This window comes from Phoxinus phoxinus (genome assembly GCF_949152265.1).
Source record: "Phoxinus phoxinus genome assembly, chromosome: 9".
NCBI classification, from domain to species: Eukaryota; Metazoa; Chordata; class Actinopteri; order Cypriniformes; family Leuciscidae; genus Phoxinus; species Phoxinus phoxinus.
Window position 1 is genome coordinate 5,540,413 of NC_136884.1, and position 23,317 is coordinate 5,563,729.

The 23,317-nt window shown below is 37.3% G+C and overlaps 2 protein-coding genes across 5 annotated transcripts in view; one reads left to right on the top strand and one right to left on the bottom strand.

The window, feature by feature from the left end:
* chst11 (carbohydrate (chondroitin 4) sulfotransferase 11) overlaps positions 1-18,813 on the bottom strand; it is a 43,986-nt gene extending 25,173 nt beyond the window's left edge. Inside the window, exons 1-2 of one of the 3 annotated variants that reach the window (XM_079622933.1) lie at positions 18,405-18,813; positions 2,329-2,363 (exon numbers count right to left, since the gene is read on the bottom strand). Coding sequence is in view for 2 of the 3 variants with exons in the window: in XM_079622931.1 (XP_079479057.1) it covers positions 18,405-18,522 (118 nt within the window). In the remaining variant the exon portion in view is untranslated. The remainder of the gene's footprint in view (positions 1-2,328; positions 2,364-18,404) is intronic. The other 2 variants (XM_079622932.1, XM_079622931.1) reach the window with 2 other exon arrangements.
* A 1,776-nt stretch (positions 18,814-20,589) lies between these two features.
* nfyba (nuclear transcription factor Y, beta a) lies at positions 20,590-23,115 on the top strand. Of its 2 annotated transcripts, none has more exons than XM_079622205.1 (7): positions 20,590-20,720; positions 21,430-21,523; positions 21,627-21,760; positions 22,013-22,210; positions 22,512-22,590; positions 22,740-22,819; positions 22,902-23,115. In XM_079622205.1, the coding sequence occupies exons 2-7, from the start codon at positions 21,430-21,432 to the stop codon at positions 22,932-22,934; spliced, it is 618 nt and encodes a 205-aa protein (XP_079478331.1). In that variant the 5' UTR covers positions 20,590-20,720; the 3' UTR covers positions 22,935-23,115. The 2 variants fall into 2 exon arrangements, with proteins under 2 accessions (XP_079478331.1, XP_079478332.1); XM_079622206.1 differs by having other exon boundaries at positions 20,691-20,878.
* Positions 23,116-23,317: the final 202 nt, after the last annotated feature.

The window sequence follows — 23,317 nt, forward strand, 5'->3', positions numbered from 1 at the left end:
CATCTTCACTGTTACCTCTGATCAATTTAATGCATCGTTGCTAAAAAATAAAAGTATTAATTTCTTTTTAAAAAATCTTACTGACCTCAAATGCTGAACTTATCCTGCCTGCTAACTCATTACAAACAGAAACAATGATCTGCAAACAAAGTGTGTGTGTGTGTTTGAGGTTGAATATGGGTTCGCTCTGCCTGAACATCCCCTAAAATTATCCCACCTGCGTCCATGTGGATCTTGCCGTTATTAAATCGGTGCTCCATTGGACACACACCTGCTGTAATTTCCCATATGCTGACAACACCACTGACGGTGGCACAGCACCTGCCCCACCCCCCACCCCCCCCTCCGCTGCGTGACCTTCAGCTCACCCGCTTCATCACAGCTAGCCATTGTTTGAGACAAACCATGTAGTGGCCAGCTTTATGAATATTAAACTGTGAAGATCTGAGGCTGTACATTGATGAAATGTCTCACTGCTGATAGACGAGGATCTAATGACAATGTTTTATTCCCGGAGAAACTAAAGAACCTGAGGCACCGAGATCTTGTTTAGTCCTAAGGGAAATCAGAAAACTAAATGAGCAAAGCAGGAATGCTTTAGCCTCCTAAACACAGTTTACAGCCAATGAACAGCACTAATATATAGACACTGAAAGAGAGAAATAGCTGTATAAAAACTTTGTATTATTAACTAGCCCAGCTGTACACATGACCTTGCTCTGCTCATTCCCAGCAGGACTGGTGTCCTCCGAGCAATAATCACATAGTCGCATATCTGCAGCCATCCATCAGCCGAGGATTATGGTATACCGGAGGATTAATCTGTTTCTATCTACCCGTAACATACTCTAAAACACATCAGTTCCCTTATCACCGCTCTGAGCACACAAAACCATAAGTCAGACTACAACTAAAATGCACTCACTCATAAACTCATATTCACAGTAATAAAAAAGATGTTTTTAGTCAATAAAGATGACAGGGCTCCATTTGGACGGATGCAGGCCATCAGATCCCCGCCAACACACAAAAACACAGCCAGATTCTTTTTCATATTTTGAACCATTTCTCATTAGCAAAGGAAAACAAAAATACTACGTCTCTCGATCAATTGAAAGTGAAATTTAATTAACATGGATATGCTGATTAATTAATAAAAGCGCATGAAAATTATTTAAACACATTGCATTATTGTGGTAGGTGAGTAAAGTCATGTTTTTTGGGAGGGCATGTCCCATTGAAATGCCATGTATTTTTGGACATGTCCCAAGAAAATGCCTTTTTTTTTTTTTTTTTACATGTCTCATGGAAATGCCATGTTTTTGAACATGTCTAATGGAGAATGCTATTTTTTTTTACTTCTCCCATGGAAATGCCATGTTGTTGTTGTTGTTTTGGGGCATGTACCATGGAAATACCATGTTTGTTTTTTTTACTTTTCATGGTATTCTTAAAGTACCTTGGAATATCATCTAAATACTATATACTGTATGTTAACTTGTTTTTACCATCTGATACCCTCATGGTACATTGCTTTTTTGTAAGAGTCCAGTTTATTAATAATTTTTTCCTTGTGGAAAGAGACAAGGCTTCAATCTTATTATGGTTTGAATTAGCTTTGCACTAAGAGTTCAATATTTACAATGTATTTGGGTGACTTCATTAATCAACGAATGATAAGCATTGTGTGTGTGTGTGTGTGTGTGCGTGCATGCGTGTGTGTGTGTGTGTGTGTGTGTGTGTGCGTGTGCGCATGTGTGTGTGGGGCTGGGGGGGGTCTAGGGGGGGTTTGCTTCCCACCGGACACGGACATCTGGGCAGATTGTCCACTTTCTCTGATTAACTTTGCTGCCATTTTCTCATTTTTCTTCTGCTCAAGCATTTAATTCTCTAATTATAATTTTGTTATTTTTCAAATAACTACTTGGCAATGAGAGTCTTTAAAAGACAGCAGAAAACTAAGAATATATTAGCATTGCAGAAAGTTCAGCAATGAAATGTTCTATTTTATATTTTCCTAATCTGATCAAACAACTTAAAACACATTACTGAAGTAGTCAGACGTGTGTGTGTGGGAACTTAAAATTAAAGATTCTGACTCACTGCACCCAGACAACCACAGGATGATCTTTCCCATTCACCTATGACTTATTGAACGAGCTCGAGTGTGTGCGTGTGTGTGTGTTGCATTAAGATCTTTGGTCAGATAGGTTCAGCCTAATCCATTTTTACAGATGTGAAAAGTGCTAACAAACAATTACTAGACAAATGTTGTGTGTGTGCTTAAAGGGACAGCTCACCCAAAAATGTAAATTCTCATTTACTTACCCTAATGTCGTTTCCAAATGTGTATGTCTTTCCTTCTGCGAAACACAAAAGAACATATTTTGAAACATATAATGAAAGTCCAAAACAATAATTGACTTTCATCGGACAAAAGACACTTTTGTGTTCCACAGAAGAAAGAAAGTCATACAGGTCTGGAGAAACGTGAGTGTGAGTGTTCATTTTGGGTGAACTAGCCCTTTAAGGTGTCTGTATATAAATGCAGAGTGTTTCCGTCACCTCAGATGACTGATTCAGTCACAAACCACAAAATAAAGAGTGTCTTCACCCATATATCTGGCTATACACTGAGTCAGACAAGTTAAGATGTGTTTGTCATGTTCTCCTACTATATTTCATGTGCGTGAGTTGGTGTGTGGGAGAGTGCTGTAAAAGTGGTCATCTCTGTGTCTGGAACCAGGATTGTAGGTCAAGAACGTTGAATCAGAGCTAAAAAATCTGGGAGATTGGAGTCTAATAGCCCATGTTTGTTTTTTCTGTCATAGTGAGGACTTTCCATTGATTTCTATTGTTTTTATACTGAGCTAATGATGTTTTTATCCCCTAACCTTCACAGAAAACCTCCATTAAGACATTATTTAGTCTGTTTATTTAGGCGTTTTCCTCATGGGGACTGTTTGCTTGTCTTCCATTGTAGGTGATTACAAGTTTTACTGTCCTTGAGGGGATATTTGTTCCCCACAATTTAGGCAAAAGCCAACCCAGAGTCATGAATATGACTACTAACTGCATTATACTTCACAGGACCTCCGCTGTGTGTGTATTTGAGTTGTTTGTGGGGCTTTTTATGAGTGTGTCAGCATCCTGGCGTCGTGATGCCGACACAGCACTCTAATTGCATACTGAATGTGGACACACACACACACACACATACACAGAGCTGAATTCATTATCCAAACTCTTCCTTGAGACTATCGGGATGAATCTGCATCCTTTTATTTCCTGTTCTGTCCCTCTTCATCTTTGTATCACTGTCCTTGTGCAAAATGAATGTACACACGCTTTCTCTTTGGCCGACCCAGGCTGTCATTATTCATTCGTCTCGTTCTTCCACCTGCGTCTCCATCCGTCCATATTGTCCCTCAGATCACATTACATCTGAAACTAGCCGACAAACGTGTCACCTTGAAGACAGGCAGAGAAAAATGGCTTCACGTCCTTCAAACTCACAAACAACGGGATACGGATGTCACCGAAAGCACTTTCGTATTCATATATTTGCAGCAAATATTTTCCTCTGCTGTTTTGATCTGCACCGCATCTGTCCTGCAACTCTAGGCCAAAAACAACAGCGTTACGCAAAACACACAAAACATAGATTCAAAGATTATTCAAAAGCACGAACGCATGCGGTAATTCAGACCTAAGGTCGGCCCTAACTCACTGTCAAGATGCTATCAGGTTTAAAGGTGACCTGCAAACTCGGAAGGAAGATACTCAATCATATACTCTCTCACAGACAAACAAGATGCCAATGATAGTAAGAAGCAGATCATGATCAGACAAATTGATGGCTAATGACTGAGTTTGGCTGCCCATCTGATCATCTGACCAGATCTTGACCATCTGAGCTGAATCAGCATCAGCTACAAACACAAACACACTGATTCCTTATTATATGCACTCTCATTAAAGAGATAGTTCACACAAAAATGAAATTCTGTCATCATTTACTCGCCCTCATGTCATTCCAAACCTTTCGTTCACCTTTCGAAACGCAAATGAATATATTTTTATTAAAATCGGAGCAATTTTTCCTCTGATTTTACGCTTTCTTTGAAGCTTCAAGTGATTGTAAAACGAATGAGGTTCATTCTCGTGTTACGCAGCACGTTTGAGCTTCTGTACGAACCAATGAGGTTTGTTCTCGTGTTAAGCAGGTTCAGTTGAGCTTCAGTTTATGTTCGCTGATGTTTATATGTGAATAAAAGCCGAAATTCAATCTGTTCATCATATAAAGCGATCTTGTCTTGTGTCTCTTCGGCTAAACCTCTCGATTCATATGGATTCATTTTATGATCTCTTTATGAACTTTTTGAAGTGTCAAAGTGGTAGTTGCTTAGCTGTCGATTTTATAGCTGTCGGCTCAGATTTTATTCTTTTATATCTTCATTTGTGTTCCGAAGATGAACGGAAGTCGGGTAATTAATGAGAGAATTAAATTTTTTGGGTGAACTATCCCGTTAAATATGGCACTTTGCACAAATATTCTGCAAATTAACGTTTCAATATTTTTAAAGATATCAAAGTTGTTTAGAGATTTTTTTTTTGTCAAATTGAATGCATAGTAAATTTACTTAGTAAATACAAAATAAACTGTTATTAAATACACTTAGTAAATACCTTCTCGTTTTTTGAAACATATTTTAATACATTTAAATGTTTAATACTTTACATAAAAACAATTTATTATATAAATAAATATGAAATGTATTTGAATATTCATATTTCATAATTATTTTCATAAATATTTTTTATTTCATTTCATTTTAATATTTTATTTAATCCCAAATTAGATAGCCCCAGTGAGTTTAGCATAGCCTAAATTTGTGACCATTTTGATGACCAATTTTGATGTTTTTATTTATTTCATGTTTGTCTTTAGGTTAATTTCTTGAAAATAATGAAATTCCACAAAAAAGGTATTGGTAACAGCATTGAAAGAGTTATATAGAAACTAACACAGCTCGTAAAATATTTATGAGGTGAACAAACAACATTTTCTGAACGTTAAAGCTGTAGTGTGTAATTTGTTCCCTATAAAAAAAAATAAGTAAACCGTCATTGGTGATGCCAGTGGCACAAAAATTACACACTTGACCAAAAAAAAAAAATCATTTTTAAGACTTCTTAAGCTTTATTTTGTACCCTACTTGTGGAAAGCGCCATATATAGTAAATGAAAAGGGTTCTCCCCTCATTTAAAGTCGTCGACATGTTGGTGGTCTAATGCACTGAGTTGTGTTTGTGTGTGTGTGTGGACCCCCTGGTGTGTGATAACACGTCTGCAGGCTGGAGAGCCATCTGCCACTCAAAGGCTCCATCCATCAAAACAAAACACAAGAGACAGTCAAACAATACAGTGCATTCCCTCACAGACCGACCACACACACACAGATAATGACGAGAGGTTTCCAAACACACACTGACCTCATAATATAACAATAAGACAACAGGCGACCTTTTGTGTTCTGCATATGCATTTATTATCGATCCGATCAGCCGAACCTCTCACCTTTCAAGAAAGACTATATGACTTCCCACATTTGAAATCTTTCCCTCTTGACTTTGCTGTATAATGCCCACGGGAGTCTCGTATAGATCCTGAGGTTAAGAATGATTATACTTTCTGACATCATTGATGATGCAATAAAGCTTAAAATCATCGGTGGGTTGTCAAGAGCGTTTCCAGGCCAGCGCTAAGCACCGCTCTGTGTGCCCGTGTGGGTAATTAGCTAGTCTCGAAGACGGAAGGAAGTGCTTGTGTCAGCTAAAGAGAAGAGAGAGAGGGGGGAGAAGAAGAAAAAAAGAAAAAGATAGTTGAAATGCGGCCTGTAGTCATTGTTCACATCCCAACTACAGCCAAAGCATTCCCATAGGAACAAAGACATCCTGGTTTGGAGAATAGGAAACAGACACTTGTCTACAGCCATTGTCATTTCAACTTCAAGCGCTCAGAAGCTTCATTTTATCTTGCATTCTGTATAGTGATCAAAGACATGTGCTTCTCACACGAAGCTTTGAAGAGTTAGTGCAGGTTATACAGTACTAAGATGCAATAGTTCACACAAACACACGTCTTAATATAATAATAGAATCACATGTAAATATGCTGCCTCAAGATGTGAAAACTATATGGCGGAGGAGAAGTTTTTCATTGACTAAAAGAATGCATGATTACAAGTGAATCACTGAATCATTTGCTCTACATGTTCATTCAAAAACACTGAATCGGATTCGTTCGGAAAAGAAGCACGTGGCTGTCTTTATAAATGAATCATTGAATCGTTCGCTTAACGGACTCCATCAAAAACGTAGATTTATTAAATAAATACTACCACATTTTGGTGTGTTTTGCTTGGAAATGCGGCAAACCTAATATTCAAATATTGAATCAATCACTTAACCGTTTCATTAAAAAAATTCTGATTCATTAGCTAAGTTCGCTCAGTTTTCCACAGGAAAAAGAAAGTCATGTGGTTTCGCTCATTTTTGAGTAAACTATTCCTTTCATGAACTTTGGTATTGAATTCTCTCTTTCTTATTCTGATGCAACTTCTCCTCTCTGTAACTACTTTTGATTTCTGGTCATTGTGGACCATTTAGTTGGGAAACACAACAACTAACCACATCTGACAACACTCCGGGTGACATCAAGCTGCAAACCTGGCAGATGGCAGGCGTTTGTTTATACCAGGGACTCTGGGAAATAAAATGATGGATACTTAAGCTCTTTGAAGCAAAAATGAGGTATCTGATAAACTCTCTGAAGTGTTTACGCACCATAAGTTTTAGAGAGTGGAGTGCATGAATGTGACCCTTTAATCAATATGCCTCTCTCCAAACATATCCATCTCTCACCAAATTTGCTTGCCTAACATGTATACCGCCCATCTCAGAGGCTTTTACAGATTAAAAATGAGGCAGAAATGGAATAAATGACTTTAAATGGGTGTTCAGAAAATGTAAATAAATCTCAGCAATTAAAATAAAAGCATCTAACTGAACTAATGTTGTGGCGTGTTAAAAGAGTATGGTCCCCATAGGCATTAAAAAGCATTTAGTCTCCATTGAACAATGTCCTGTCTTTAAAGAGATCTGCATTTTGTCTCCTTCCCACATGATGGATTGAATTTCAGTGTGGATAGATGGCTGCTGTTTTTCATAGCACTGCAGAGAAAAAAAAACAAGCTTTGTTAGGTATAGCTAACAAATTGTTTAACGTGGTGACATTTAAATTAACTTATTTTATTCAAGTCAAAAATTATGTTTAATATATGACTGAAACAACCTAACACCCGGAAAATGTAAAGGTCAGGTCAAGTAGATATAGCTTGTTAAACTCAACACGAAATCAAATTATACTATTTATACTAATTCATTAATTAAAAAAAATTATCAGTGCATCTTATTTTTTTTGTTTTTAAATAATAATAATAAATAAAATAATGATACATTTTTTCTTTTCTTTCATTTATTAAATACTAATAATAATACAATTCTATAATTACATAAAATAATAAAATATAATAATCCTCTGAAACAACTCTCTTTTAACACTGATGTCACTTACAGTTGATTGTGTTGGCAATAAGATTAACAATTTTAGCGTTGTTTCAGCAAACTTGATATGTAATGGCCATTTTTCATTATCCAATCACTTCCTGATGGATAAAATCAAGTCCCATCCTACATTTTTTCTTGTTTCACTCAAAAATATGTCGCATTATGGAAGCAAAATGGGTTGTAAACAACAAAGATCATGCTGACATTAAGGTAGAACAACTTTACATTTTACATTTGAACAGTTTAGTGCCTAAACTATTTCCAACATGCTTCATTCATATTCATCGTTTGTCAGAGCTGGATCATTGTAACGTGATTGGCATGTCCAAAAGATAATGAAAAACTGAATTCAGCCAGGAACACTTACTGTATATATATATTATAACTCTCTTTGTGAAGCAAGCCAGGCTCTATTTATAGCTGCTAGGTCAGAGTTTCTCCTTTCTCAAACACGCTTCCACCACAAACCTCTAGTTCTGTATGACACACCCTTAGAGAAGAAGAAGAAGAAGAAGAAGAAGAAGAAGAAGAAGAAGAAGAAGAAGAAGAAGAAGAAGAAGAAGAAGAAGAAGAAGAAGAAGAAGAAGAAGAAGAAGAAGAAGAAGGAGGAGGAGGAGGAGGAGGAGGAGGAGAAGAGAAGATTTCAGGACAGAAACACAACAAATATAAACTGATTAAATTCAAACCCACAGTGTCCAAATCTGAAGCTAAACCCTGTGTTAACTGAGACTGCAGCAGGAGATCTATAATCAGCAGGAACCAGTGGAGGTCTAATGTATAGTTAGATATGGAGAAGCAAACAGCCGTCAGCCAGATGCTCAGAAGACAAATGACACTACAACACTTCAGCCACGGCGTGACTTCAATCATCACCTCTGAGCTGTTTAAAAGCAGCTCTCTTCCTTCTGCAGTCAAAACATGACTCAATGTATATCCATAATGCACAGTGCTCTTCACCACACTGTAATGAGAGGATACAGCATGCACACGTTTACAATCCTCACAAGCATCCTTTTCATTATTTTATCACACGTTTTTATGCACACAACTTTCCTGCGATCATCAATCATTTGCAACTCGTTTTACTGTAAACGACAGATTGTTGCCTGCTTTTCAAGTGTGTCAGATGTTATCTTCCTGTCTAAGTGGGTTGGCCTTATGCTATTACTCACGGTCTAACTGCACGAGACTGGTGCCGATTTGACCCGAGGAACCTCATGAATGTTTTAGAATGAGAGTGGAATGAGGAAAAGAGGAAAAGATAGAGCAACCCAAATAATGTGCTCACCGACTGATCCCACCCCAGAGACACACAACAGTGATCCATGCAGTCCATTACACGGGAGCGTACCATTACTGCTCAGCACGGGGGGGTCAGACTGATGGGCCTCTCACATCCACAGTCCTTCTGTTTAAAGTGCGCTTTGATTAGATCACCCACTTACACCTCTAATTAGCTTCATTAAATCAGACAACCTCCAAATTACAAGTGCGGTTTAAGCATTTTCCAGTCTGAATCTCCTCTCCCTCTGGTGCTCTGCTCACCTTGACAGACGTTACAGTTGCTGTTCTTTACAGTGTTGTCAATTGTATATGGCTTGCTATATGTGATCTTTTGAAATAACTGCGATTTGTTATTCACTTTACATTCCAAACACGTATAGCCCTGAAATCTACAGCAGCACGTTTCTCTGAATGGCCAAAACGAACTCCATTATAGAAGATGTGCGGCTCCTTTTGACTCTTTTCACTTTTAACATGCATTGTGATCCCAAAATGCTCTAGTTTGACTTTATTTCACAAGCATCCCAAATATATTTTGTACTGTGTAAAACTAATTAAATGCTATGTCACAAAAGTTAGTTGATATTAATAAAATGACAATATAATTTAATCATCATCATTATTATTATTTACTATAATATTAATAAACTATATTAATGAAAATAATATCACTTAAGAAATAATAATCCAAATTATTATTAACAAACATTTAAAACAACATTAATAAAAATAACAACATAATTGAAACAATAATATTCCAAATATAATAATAATAATAATGATAATAATAGTTATTTTTACTAAAATCATAACAGACCATATTAATAAACATTAAAAATTATGATATTTAAAATTGTATTAATAATAATTTACTGTCATATTTAGGTTGGCTAGGTTCCAAAAATCAACAGAGTGAATTCAAAGTATAAATATTGTAATATTTATTAATATTTTAATATTTAAAATTCTGTTTATTTAAAAAAAAATATATACAGTAATTGTACCCAGAGTCATTTTTGTTTAAAAACGTTTGATTATGATAATTTATACATGTCATATAATATATGTAAAATGGCATGAATAGGCTAATTGTGATATTTATTAATATTTTAATTTCAGTTTATTTATTTTTTAAATAATGTAATTATACCCAGTGTAATATTTGTTTGCAAATGTTTGATTATGATAATTTATACATTTCACATCATACATTTAAATGGCATGAACAAAAAGACAATAAATAATTAATCACAGTAATTTGTATTAATTCTCAGTAGAATTCATCCTCAGCGGAAAAATCACAATTGTGAAAGCCCAATAAAGCAGATGACAACAAATAAAGGATCCACAAAACAGAATAGTACTCATATTTAAGACTCCATGAAACAAACCTCAGTGTCTTTTAGATGATTTTAAACAATGGCTGCTTTTATGAGACAAAATCAGAGAACAATCATCTTTATGTCTGTGGATGAGCATTGAGAAGAAGCAGTGACTGCAGTGCGATGCTGTCTGTGTTTGCACTGGTTTGGCTCTTTGTCTTGTGTTACTATTTGGAGCATGCTCAGAAAACCAGGCCCGCAAATCACCCGCTACCTCTTACCAAAAAGCCCCCATAAGGGCCACTGGAACTGTTGCCATGGGAACATGAAAAGGAAGTACACTTATGGGATGTCTTCATGTCACGGCCAAGGGCGTACTTTTGAAACCAAGTAAATGTACTAAAAATGTGAATTAGAAAAGCGAACAGCAACAGCATTGAGACTTTTTAATAATCAGACTTTGTCCAGGCTTTGCACTTACTATGCTGTGAGTAAGACACTATACAGCACTATTATTCACTCAAACACACACACACACACACACACACACACACACACACACACACACCTTCACGTGCAATACGATCTGTTCACTAAATAGCATCCATGTTACTGCTAAAGTTTCTCTTCCTTTTTCTGAAAGCAAAATGGTATGGTTTTAAAGTAACTGAAATACACACACACACACACACACACATACACATACCACAAAATTACAGACTGGAAGAGGACTGTGCAACAGTGAGATCTTAAAATAGCCTGGAGGAGGGGGAGGGGGGGAGTGACAGTAGTCAAACCAAGAAGAGTCATACTCGATGCAAATTATACCAGGACATCCAACAGTGTCACAAACACACACTTCTGTTCATTACAAGTATGCACTGCAGTTATGTTAACCACTCTAAAATGCTCAAGCACTTTAAAGTCACGTCGATTCTGATTGGCTGTCAATGTTTTTATCGTTCATCAGTTGCAACAAAATGGTTCTGAAAGTGATTCCAACAATATTGTTCCTCTGTGTTGTTTGCGTTATAGTTTTGTTCTTTAAACTTTAGTTATCATTATTCTTACTGTCAATTCGGTTCGTTCAAACACAGATTCATTCAGGAATTAAACAAGTTACTATATGAGTGAGTCATTGAATCATTCACTCAACCGATTTGTTCAACAACGATTCATTTAGGAACTAAACAAGTGACGAAATGGCATACTCTCTTATTTTGAATAAGTAATTGCTTCACGACCGCTAAAAAAAGTGTGTTCTGTATAGTATGAGTGTGTGAATCTAATCTGAACGTACTACATTCACCACGTTGTCATTATCATGTGACCTACCAGCATCAGTTACGCCACTTCACTGCCATTCATAGATCCTCATGGGATAGTAATGTGTCCATCGTATGCACACTTTAGAATTTCGCCGGAAGAAGCACGTCATCCGTGGACTTTTTGCCTTTATAAGTAGGCCTACTTTGAATTCGGACATGCTTCTTTTGTCATATACTGTTTTTCGAGTTTACGATTTCAGACGCAGCCTTTGTCTTTATGAATGAGTCACTGAACCATTCACTTAACAGTTTTGTTCAAAAACACTGATTCATTCAGGATTCAGAATGAAATGCTTTTACCGTGTTCTCAAATATTTTTTGATTTTGAGCGAAAAAAAGACAAAGTAACTGCCAATCATTTGTCTAAAATATAAAACTTACTCAATATTAATTATTTGTTACTCGAACTGGCGTATAAAAGCAATGGTGGTGCCTCCTCGTTACTCCAAGAACTTTGCTGTTTAAACGTGATGTTTTCAAATTAGTAACGGATGCTTTGACATATTTTTGGATGTTAAAATGGCTCAATCATTGGGTCGTTAGTTTGGGGGTGGGGCTATCAGTTTTATCCAACCAATGGCAGATGAGGGAAGTGTTTGGGGAAACCTTTTTGAAAACAGTCAATATTGTTTTAGTGACATTTGTGGTGCAGAAATTACACATTTCAAATGCAAAGAAAAAAGTAATTTAAAATGGTGGTAAAATATACGTTTACTTAAACAGTAACCTATAATCTTGTTAATGCACATTAAGTTAAAACCCCATAAAAGCGGGGTATATGTGTATGCTTATACACCCAATTTTTTATATTTCTATCTCAACACTGTCCAGTTTATGCATGCGCTACATGCTCTCTTGCTTTCTCTTTTGCTTTCTCTTTTTTACATCCGCTCTGCACACATATCAACTGTAATGTGTCTCTTCAGGCCCATGCAATTGCTCAATGCTTCAGTGCAGAAGAGGGATTAAACTGGATAAATAAACTTTTTATTAATAGCCATGGATTCTCGTTGTATCCACCCATCGTCTTATTATTCAAGGGAGTGAGCCTTCATGTCCACATGCTTACAAACACACAAAAGAAATGCATCCACGCCACTAACACACACGCACACGTGTGAACACCTGTTTACACACTCACACCCCATCCCCCCAAAACACACATCATACATGCCGCTGTTTCCATGGTGATCGCTTACACCCCGTGAAATGTGGTACTTCTCCGCCGTCGCATATTTTCTCACTCGAGTTCGCTCTTTTCTTTGTCTCTGTCTAATGTTCTCTTCGGTCCTCTGTCTTTCCTTTGGCCTGCAGCACTGATAATATGTTTTAATCAATGGTCAGGATGAGCTATCAAGTAGGTATTGCTAGAACAAATCAACCTCTTATCCACATATATAATGTGAGTGTTTAAGACAAGTATGCTTGTTTAGAACTAGTGGATAGTGATAGACAACTCTATTATCGGCCATTTTTACACAATAATCAGGAGAAGTCTGTATAAATACACACCGCTCCTGAAAGCATACATGTACAGTCAAACTGTTGCCCTTATTAAAAATCATAATTCACTTTAGCTCTTTTAAAGAACGTAATTAATTCTGAACAAAACCATAGACTTGCTTAGTCTGATTGTGAAAAACTGTACATGCTGAATTTCACAAAGAAAAGTGTAAGTCATATTTCAGAACCAATAGTTAAAAGGAATGAATTTTTTTATTTATATTTTGCAATGTGACATTATTTTCTTGTTAGAATCCCCCCACCCCATCACCCCATTATTAAATCAAATTCTGTACAATAAATACTTTAATATAAATTTCAATTGTAATATTGTATATATAAATATAATATAATAATATTCTGCAATAATTTATAATATAGTAATAATAATAACATAAATTATATAAATAATAATAATAATATGATAATCATATTTTTTTGCATTGTTTGCATTTTGCATTATAATGCGAATTGGTGGGGAATGGTGATTCATTGTCAAAAAAAAAAAAAAAATAGAATTATTAATTATAAACTTTTTTTTATGTTATAGTTAAATATAACCCAGACATATATTTAACACGTTTTGAGAGATTCAGCCAAAGAACACAAAAGGAAACCAAGATCTAAGAAGCGGTTTGTAAGAAATCACTGCTGTGATATTTGATATGTGTGGAGCATCAATGAGACAATCATGGTGTGTAAGTTCAGCTAATTGTGTCTTTTGCGTGTGTGTGTGTGTGTGTGTGTGTGTGTGTGTGTGTGTGTGTGTGTGTGTGTGTCTTAGGCATTCTTAACCCTTCGTTGGTTTCATTGTTCATTCTGTCACAGATGAAAAATCTTCCCGTCGTCATGGTAACGATCATAAACAATAGCCAGATGTGGTTAGGAGCCTCTTCTCCCATTAACAGCCTAGAGCTCAAGTCATACCGCGAGATCAATGCTTATCAATACTCTCGCCAACAAGACACTCAATGCCGCGCGCGCTGACACTCCACGTAGTGCATAATGACTGCTGCTAGCTAGCAGGCTGACAAAGGCCCTAATGAGACACTCACACACACAAACACAAACACACACTTTTCATTATGCCCATTGGAACAAAAACAAATCTAATTTCTTTCTCCTAGAAGTCCTGCTGAACTAAAGATCCCAAACTTTTTTCATCCAAGTTAAAAATATCAGCACACACAGTCATTTTATACCTCAGTAAGCAACTTTTACAGTATGTCAACAATTGTCTGGTGTGTGTCTATTTATTTCCGCTACGGACTTTTATGAAAATAATCAAGAGTCAACTCAAGACCAAGTCACTTATATATAGCGTATCCGAGAACTTTATCTCTCCTCCGCTATAAAAGAGCAACCTCGGAGCACTTCTTCTGGGATCTGCACACACCATGACCTCACAACTCTGTAATTATCAAATTGGAAAAAGGAGCAACACATAATCACGCAACACAAACTCACTTCACCAAAATATTTAAAGCACCAGCTAGGCTACTAAAAAAAGCAAAGCTATTATGGGATTTAGGATATAATCAGCCATACACCCTACACAGAGATCTCTTCATTCTTCCAGCTTCCTCCAGATGCGGTTGGCTGGCATCCAGATGTTGGATTTGGTAAAAGACACTTATGCCGTTTTCCATCATTAAGACGCGGCTCCTCCCACGACAACACTCCGCAGACGCTGCAAGCTGAGCTTAATGAGCCTAATGGGCTGACTCGTAAACCACAAACATGCACACACCTTTTATCTCACACACATGGCTTTAACAATTAACCACCGGAGAGACGGAAAGGGCAGGAGAGAGGCGGACAGATGTGCAGAAAGCATGAGGCGGTCTGCAGGCGTGGCTTTTGACAACAAAAATGAAAGGAGAAGGAAGACTTTCAGATATCCAGGGTGTTCCTATACAGCTGGCATTCTCCAAAGATACAAGCTTATCATCGGGGCACGTGTGGGCCAGGTTTGATAGCAGCAGATGCTCGCATGCCGCCCAAAAAACATGAATCAGGAAGTGTGAGCCACAAATTCAATCCGTTTCAGCAGATGGATATCAACCAAATTGCTTTGGTGGGCTCCAATGACACAATCTCTGGCTCGAACACGAGGCTCAGCGCAATAATAACAAGTGCAGTGAAGAGAATGTGAATCAGGCCCATTAATCAAACCTTATCTCACTACTACATTTACGTACAAAGGCAAGAGAATTTAGCTTGAAGCTTATTTGGATAATTTGTATGTATCTGAATAACACTGATTCTCAAATGTTGATACTGCGGTACAAGTGCCCACATCTCTATAATATTATTTTAATTCATTTATAATTATATTATTACAAAATTGAATATTATATATATATTGTAATGAAATAAAAATTATTACAGAATAATATATTATAAAAATGTATTCAGAATTAATTTTAATTATTTAATTATTACAATTATTATATTAGCCTATACTTAAAATAATATTATTTTAATTTATGTATTATTACAGTTACAGTATATGATTACAAAAAATAATATTGAATATTATTACAAAATATAATATATTACTGTAATTAAATAAAATGAGAATATTATAGATTATTATAAGAATATATTAAAGAAATAAAGAATATTATATTATAAAATACTCTTAATTTAAAATGTTAATGTTTATTAAATTGTTATATATTAATATTAATTAAATACATTTTATTTAATGTATGTTATATTATTACAGACTTTGATATACTATATATATATACATATATGTAACATTGTAACAGAATATTATAAAAATGTATTCTGAAATATTCATTCTGCAGCCCAGTGTCCAAATCTCTCTGGGACCAGCTTGAGCATGTGTGTGTGTGTGTGTGTGTGTGTGTGTGTGTAAGCTGATGGCTTGGAAAACTACGAACGGACCCACCAAGATCACACAAACAGGATATCCTGCATATGCTCTCCAAAACATGGACACAGAAAAACAACAACAACAACAATGAGCTTGGAACTGGCAGGCACACACCTACGCAGCGGCAAACAGTCAGTGTGATTTGAGCTTTGCTATATCATTTGTTTCCATGTTGACGTGACCTTTATCATTCATAGACATCAAATGCCAGGCCTCCTCTACAGACTCGGAAGATGAAGAAGAAAGACTGCTGTACGTCAGGGAAAGTCAGTCACAGAAACACAGAAGCGGCCTTATCTGAGCTCTCGGGAAGAGTCTTCGGTCTGCTGGTCTGAGTCCTCGTCCCAGTCCCGAGTAACCAACCCTTAAGGAATGTTGAACTCCCTGCAGACATTCCTTATCTCTTTTCTTCTAAGACAACTCATTTCGGTTCCTTTCCACGCCTATAATTCCGTCTCTTTTCTATCTCTCCAGTCCTGCCAAGAGGAAAACTGTCACACTCAAGAGGTTGCTCTTATCAAGAGTTCTCAGGTATTCTTCATTTCAGTAACTTTTGCTCAGATGTTTCTTCGAAAATTCCTCAGGAGAAATTAGACAATTGAGCAATACAATGAACGTGGATAGCATTAGTCAACTTTAACACGGAGGAATGTGATGAGAAATCTGGCTTTTGTTTTTGAGTATTGACAAATCTGAGCACATGTTAAAGACAAATTCCAAGTTCAAAATGTTGATAACCACAAAAAGGAGTTTTATAATATGATTAAAGCACTTTAATTGTTCTTATAAAAAACGTATGCGTTTTGGCCGTTTATTTACACGACAACAGTGTTTAACAGTGTTTTTATTTCCATTTATTTTGGCCTTTTTTAAGAAAAGGTGGGATTATTTTTTGTGGAAATCAACATTACGCCGCAAATGCTGTCGATTGAACCTGGAATATTCCTTTAAAAAAATATCAAATTTTTCTTATGGATGTCCTCATTCTCTGGTCCTCACAAACACACTGGAGCATGACGTCAGCCCTGTCACTCAACTGCTCAGGTCCACTTGAGGCTCTTTCTAATGTGAGTGTATCTGTGTGTGTGGTGTGCCAGTGTGTTCTCGGGGTGTGTTTGTAGGCTAGAGTGCAAAATCAGGTCACACGCAGGAGGAAAGGACAAAAGAGCAAGGGCATGCGGCCATAGACACACACACACACAGAGAAGAGGAAACTGAAACACCTGTCAAGCCAATGCGGAGCATAAGGGAGACTGTTGTATTAGACATTGTTCATAAGCATGTGGGACGCACAGATGCTTTCAGAAACAGCTGCTTGTACCACCATGGAAAAAAAAGCCTGTACATCCCAGCAGACCATGGGATGCTGCTGTAAAACACAAGTGACTGAGTGTTACATGTCACGGCGTGCACTTTTGATCTTCTCTGAAGCATTATGTGCCGGTCTGGAGACAACATCTGGATGAGTGTGCATGAACTCATCAGTTCCTCCGTCTGGTTTCAGATGTAAGATGATGATGGCATTCCAGCGGACTGCTGAGAACCTTCACATGCCGGTGACGCTGATGACTCACCGTTTCGAGACATTCCACCGTGCCGGTGACCACAGCGGCGACTGACTCCTGCGCTACTACAGCACACAGGTCTCATTGTCCTTATCTGGATCGCGCATGGGAATTCCCCCCAAAAAGCAGGTGACATGCTTCATGGTTTGGACAAGATGAACCAAACCGGTGGTCAGGACAATGGAAAAGTCTAGCAGACACATGTAATTATACACCCAACATCATCTATCAATAGAACTTCCAGATGTGTGTGTGTTTCAGTAGATGTGGATGGATGGATGGATGGATGGATGGATAGATAGATAGATAGATAGATAGATAGATAGATAGATAGATAGATAGATAGATAGATAGATAGATAGATAGATAGATAGATAGATAGATAGATAGACAGACACTACTTTCTTTTCAATTTCACAAGTCACAGCAATATAAACAACAGTTATGAACAGAAACAGAGGGGTGAATGTATGTCAGTATTGATGTATGGATGTTTGTACAGTGTGTCAGCTCTTTGATTCAGTATACACTGACTCTACTGTACCGGCCACCGGAGACAATGACCATCCCTCCACACAACACAACCCTAGACAACGGACCGGGCTCTACCCATCGCGCTTTATATAAATAAAAGATTAAAACGCATAAACGCGGACGGTTTATTGATAGGCTACAGAGAGCTGGAGCTTTGATGTGAGTCAATAGGCTACATCACTGACTCTCGCTGCCGGTGATCGATGCGCTCTTTCAAACAGCTCATTGATTATGAATGACATTCTTCCACACTAAATCACCAAGTCGGGGGCTGCAAAAGCGCGAAAGGACCATCTTAAAACCTTTAGAATGAAACCATCACGAAGTCCTACCTGGTTGGAACATACTTTGGAAATAGAAGATGACCAGAATAAAAGATCCTAAACAAGTGGCCAGCACCATCCGGCAGATCCTACTCATCCTCATGAGGTCCAGTAACGTCTGTTTCATGGCTGGGCACGGAGAGCCGGAGGGACGGAGGGAGGCTGGCTGCCGAGCCCCGTGTAGCGGGTCTGTGTTTGATGCCGATGCTCTCGCTGCCTGCGTCCGTGTCTCAAAGATCTCCGTGATCTCCCTGAAGTGCGCTAGCTTCCTCCGCACACTAGACTACAGTGGAGAAGCCCCGCCCCTTCGGAATGAGCGCGCCCACGCTCTCATCTTTGTTTCCATTTAACCTATCATTTCTCACATGTCCTCTCGTCTTTTTATGAGTTTTCAAAGTTGAAACTTGTTTGTATTCATCAGCCGTTAAATAAAGAGGTCACAAGTGTATTATGTTGCTTTATAAATTTAGGCAGAATTGAAGGTTTGTATTCAGTGGTTTGACATTTTGAACAGTATAGGCTAAATACCATTATATCCACGGCCCTGTATCTCAAACTAAAGTCTGTCACTGAATGGCATAGTTATGTGTGAATGAGTGAAAAAGTGTAAAATTTCTCATATAGCCTACCTAAAGCCTACTTATTATTTCTATTGTAAATCTGATTCAAACAAAGAAATCATATAAATGTATTTATTTTTGTTTTTGTTGTTTATGAAGATCATTACATGGCATTTTAGATGAAAGTTGTGGTAGCTTCTGTAAAGGTTTTATTATAATAATTATTCTTATTAATATTATTATTACTAACAATTATTAAGTGTATGTTGTATTACTATTATTATTATTAACAGTCTACTTAATGTATACATTTTTTTTTTTTTTGATATAACTACATAGGCTATATACATAAATAAAATCAAATTGTAATACAATTACAAGAAATGAAAAATAAAGAAGAGCAAGTTCATCAGAGCAGGGAACTACTGGCCTAAAAAATCCCAATAAGAGGATGTGGTCAGGTTGGTGGGAAATGTTTCAATATGTAAAGGGAAATAATGCAGAAGCTGGAAAGACCAAGAAGAAGAAACAAGTAGCCCAATACATATCACCAGACGAAAAGCCATAAATAAACACACTGCATACATAAAATGGAAACCCAAACACAGAAACCCCGCAGCTAATTGAATTTGAACCTGCTATACCAGTTAGATGATAAAGCCTCAGGCAAACAGTGCTGAGTCGATGCCCCCCTGTGCTGAAGCGTGGACACAACACAATCACACAAATGACTTGGAAACTAATCAATGTTAAGAACTGAAAGCCTAATGCAATGCTAATTATTTATTAATGACATTGTTGCATGCATAGATGTTCTACATAATCTTCCTATACGTTTCTTGGTTGGGTGCAGAAGATTTTGTAGCAAAACCCAAATTGAAAATTAAGTCTTAATTTATATGGATATAAACTGCCAACATTTCCTCCTCAATAAGCAGTCGCTAATATCATTATGCATGCAAGGTCCGCAGCATTCAGTGCTGAGTGAAGCAGAAACGTTTAAAATTCATGAGAGATTTTGCATTCTGGACCTGCTGATTAGAGGCAGTTTCTGAGGTGTCCATTCCCAAGAGGGAATTAGGCCAGAACTACAAGGTCATGTGTTGGTGTCCTCTGAGGGGAGTTTTTACTGTACAGCTAAAAATTACTGCATAAAATGAATGGAAACTCCTGCGGTATGCAGTTATTTGTGGCCAGTTATTTGTGAATTTTGCCTCAAAAACGTTTAGCGTTTATTTAGTCTACTTTTTCATTTACTTCACTGTGCATGGGATTTTTTTAAATGTAGGTGCATCATTCAGTCATGAAGAAATAAGTCAATCAAAAAGAGGGGCTTTTCGCCTCATTCGGTTTCTTTGACAAATTAAGCTCTAGTATCTTTACCTGAGACCTGCAAAAAGGGAATGAATGGGAAATTAGAGGACCTTAGTAGAGAGAAGTATGTATGTATATGATTTACTCCTATTTAGGCCTATAAATGTCATTATAATTAACCACATGTATACAGGCCTGCCCTACAGTGAGCATGAATCTTATCATCAAAACAACTGAAAAAAAAATTAAGTTTTTAAGATAAAGGTCATTAGAAAGCATTTGCACAATGTAGTTAAATGCAGCCAAATGCACTGGATTCTGTAGCTTTAATTCACAATCTCCTCAGCGCGCCCTCTGGTGACCGACATCCACGCGTGCACAAGCGCGGGCACAAACTGTCTCGCGCAGACCCATTTCCGTCCAATCAAGTTGCAGCGCGAGCGCGAGTCAGGTTTGTATTTGTGGCTCTGGTCAAATGATCTGCTTCAGCGATAATTCTCGTGTTTAACGGGTAGAAAGGGATGTTACCGGCAGGCGTTTACAGGTTTTACCGGGCCGAAGGAGCAGTTAAATGCAGGAAGTGTTGAAAGAATGAATGTTTGAGGATGGGTAAGGGATTATTTGAGTGGAGAGATGGAGGCTAAATGCACGCGAGGCCCCGAAGCCACATTTAACCACTTTTAATAAACAGCAAGTTTATTTATAAAAGAAGACTGTTAGTTTCTGGTTAAAGTATCCAAATGGTACACAAATTAGCTATTTCTTCCTGTTAAGTGCGTGTAATTAGTTAGCTTTAGCTGGTGTGATGCTAACCTGCTAGCTGACTATCAAAACAAAGGGCTGCTAGAGATGCATACAAATAATATAACCATTTGTTGACTATATTAATAACATATCCACAGCCACGTTGCACACATTTATTACGTGTTTATTCTATAATAGTATATTTCGTAAATGTATATTATGTATTTGTAAATATTGAATATGCCATAACCCTTTAACTCTGTGTGCTATTCATGATTATTTTTGAATAATAATAATTTTTCATCATACTTTTCATCAAATTTTTTTCCCTGGGCCATGAGTGTATTCCTGGACATTATGAAGCTGTAATTGTAATAAATGTTTTAACACCCTCATTGTCGTATTTGTTTATTCAGATGGACGGAGACAGCAGTACCACAGATGCTACTCAGTTAGGAATAACTGGAGAGTATATGACCGGAGGGACATATGTCTTACAGACCCAGGATGGTGAGACATGGACATCATTCACCTGTGTTAAGAGATAATTAAGAAAACAGGTATTATTATGAGATAAGAAGCAGCATGCTTATTGTACATTGTATGTGTGCAGATGATGGGGATGAAAGTTTCAACGACCCTGAGGATGGCAACGGAAGCAAAGACAACTTCCGAGAACAAGACATTTACCTTCCCATCGCTAATGTCGCCCGTATCATGAAGAATGCCATCCCACAGACTGGAAAGGTAGTTGCTCCTTCTGTATTTTGTGTATTGTGCATCTTACACTGTTCCCATGTTATTGGAAACCCTATAAAATATCAGGGAGTTTTTTCCTTTAAAAAAAAAAAAAAAGTTGACATGAAACGAGAGTTGCGATAACCTTTTCTTCCCTATTGTGACGTATATCCAAGAGAAACATCTAGAAATTGTTGTCTTTTTGAGTGTCCTAAACTTAAATACAAGTAAAGGCCTTTTATCAACTCTTTTTAATCTCAGATAGCCAAGGATGCAAAAGAGTGTGTGCAGGAGTGTGTAAGCGAGTTCATCAGCTTCATCACATCTGAGGCCAGCGAGAGATGTCATCAAGAGAAACGCAAGACCATTAACGGAGAGGACATCCTGTTTGCTATGTCCACTCTGGGTTTTGACATGTACGTGGAGCCGCTTAAACTCTACCTGCAGAAGTTCAGAGAGGTATTATTCACTCACTCACATATACACACACACACACACATACCAGTTTAACTAGATCATGGTCTAAAAACTGGTCTATTGTCTCAACAGATCATGGTCTAAACATATGAATGTCCATCCATATAAAGAATTGTCGAAAACTAATCTTTGAGGGAAACAAATAAATAAAATGTCTTATGAAATCAAATATTGCAGGATGTCATTTTTACAAAAGCAATACCGTCATGTGTCATCATAAATATCATTTTTTAGAGCACAAATAGTGGTTGGAAGTTACAAGTAACATGCTCATGTTTCCAAGGCAATGAAGGGTGAGAAAGGCATCACTCCGGTTACAGTCAGCGAAGGCCTTGGTGAAGAACTAACAGATGACACCTTCAGTAAGTTCAAACCTTTTCATTTAGCTTATTTTATGCATATAGCTGTATTTCCCTTCAGTGTTGACATATCATGAGACATCGAAACATACCACACCCTTCGCATTGTCCTTATATGAATTAATATGAAGTGTTTCACTTTTAACTTGCAGCCGGTCAGTTGCCTGCTGGACTGATCACTGCAGATGGCCAGCAACAGAACGTGATGGTATACACCACTTCATACCAGCAGGTTAGTATGTAAACCAACCCATATTAACCCACAGATTTTAGTTATGCTCATTATTTAAATCTTTCTTTTTCTACTCCTTTAGATCCCTGGCGTTCAGCAAATACAATTCTCATGACTGAAGAACAGGCCGACTATATCTAGTGGCCTGTCCAGTTTCCAGACAGACTTATCTCTTGCCTTGCAAAGTTTTCAGGTCAGTGCTGGAAGACCAAGAGATGCCTGGTTACCAGAGCAGGAACAAAAGTGCCTGTTGCCAGGAAGATGATTAGATCTTAAGTGATGTCTTGTAATTAATTCAGTATTATATTTAGGCCAGTGTGTTTTGATTGGTCTGCTTGGTACAGGCCACACCAAATTGTGAGGTTTTTTTTTTTTTTTTTTGGTTCCTATTTGGTATTTAATAATTTTTAAAGTTTAGGATGGGGCAGTGGGAAGACAAGGCCATATTGACCATTTACTTTCCCACAAGTAAGGGAATTCTAATTTGATGTCATTTGA

What these genes read in the sequence shown, in the direction of transcription:
- nfyba (XM_079622205.1), top strand. Translation starts at nt 21,430, where the DNA reads ATGGACGGAGACAGCAGTACCACAGATGCTACTCAGTTAGGAATAACT. An exon ending in CCATCCCACAGACTGGAAAG is followed by an intron (nt 21,761 to 22,012) that starts GTAGTTGCTCCT and finishes TTTTAATCTCAG; the next exon opens with ATAGCCAAGGATGCAAAAGA. An exon ending in ACACCACTTCATACCAGCAG is followed by an intron (nt 22,820 to 22,901) that starts GTTAGTATGTAA and finishes CTACTCCTTTAG; the next exon opens with ATCCCTGGCGTTCAGCAAAT.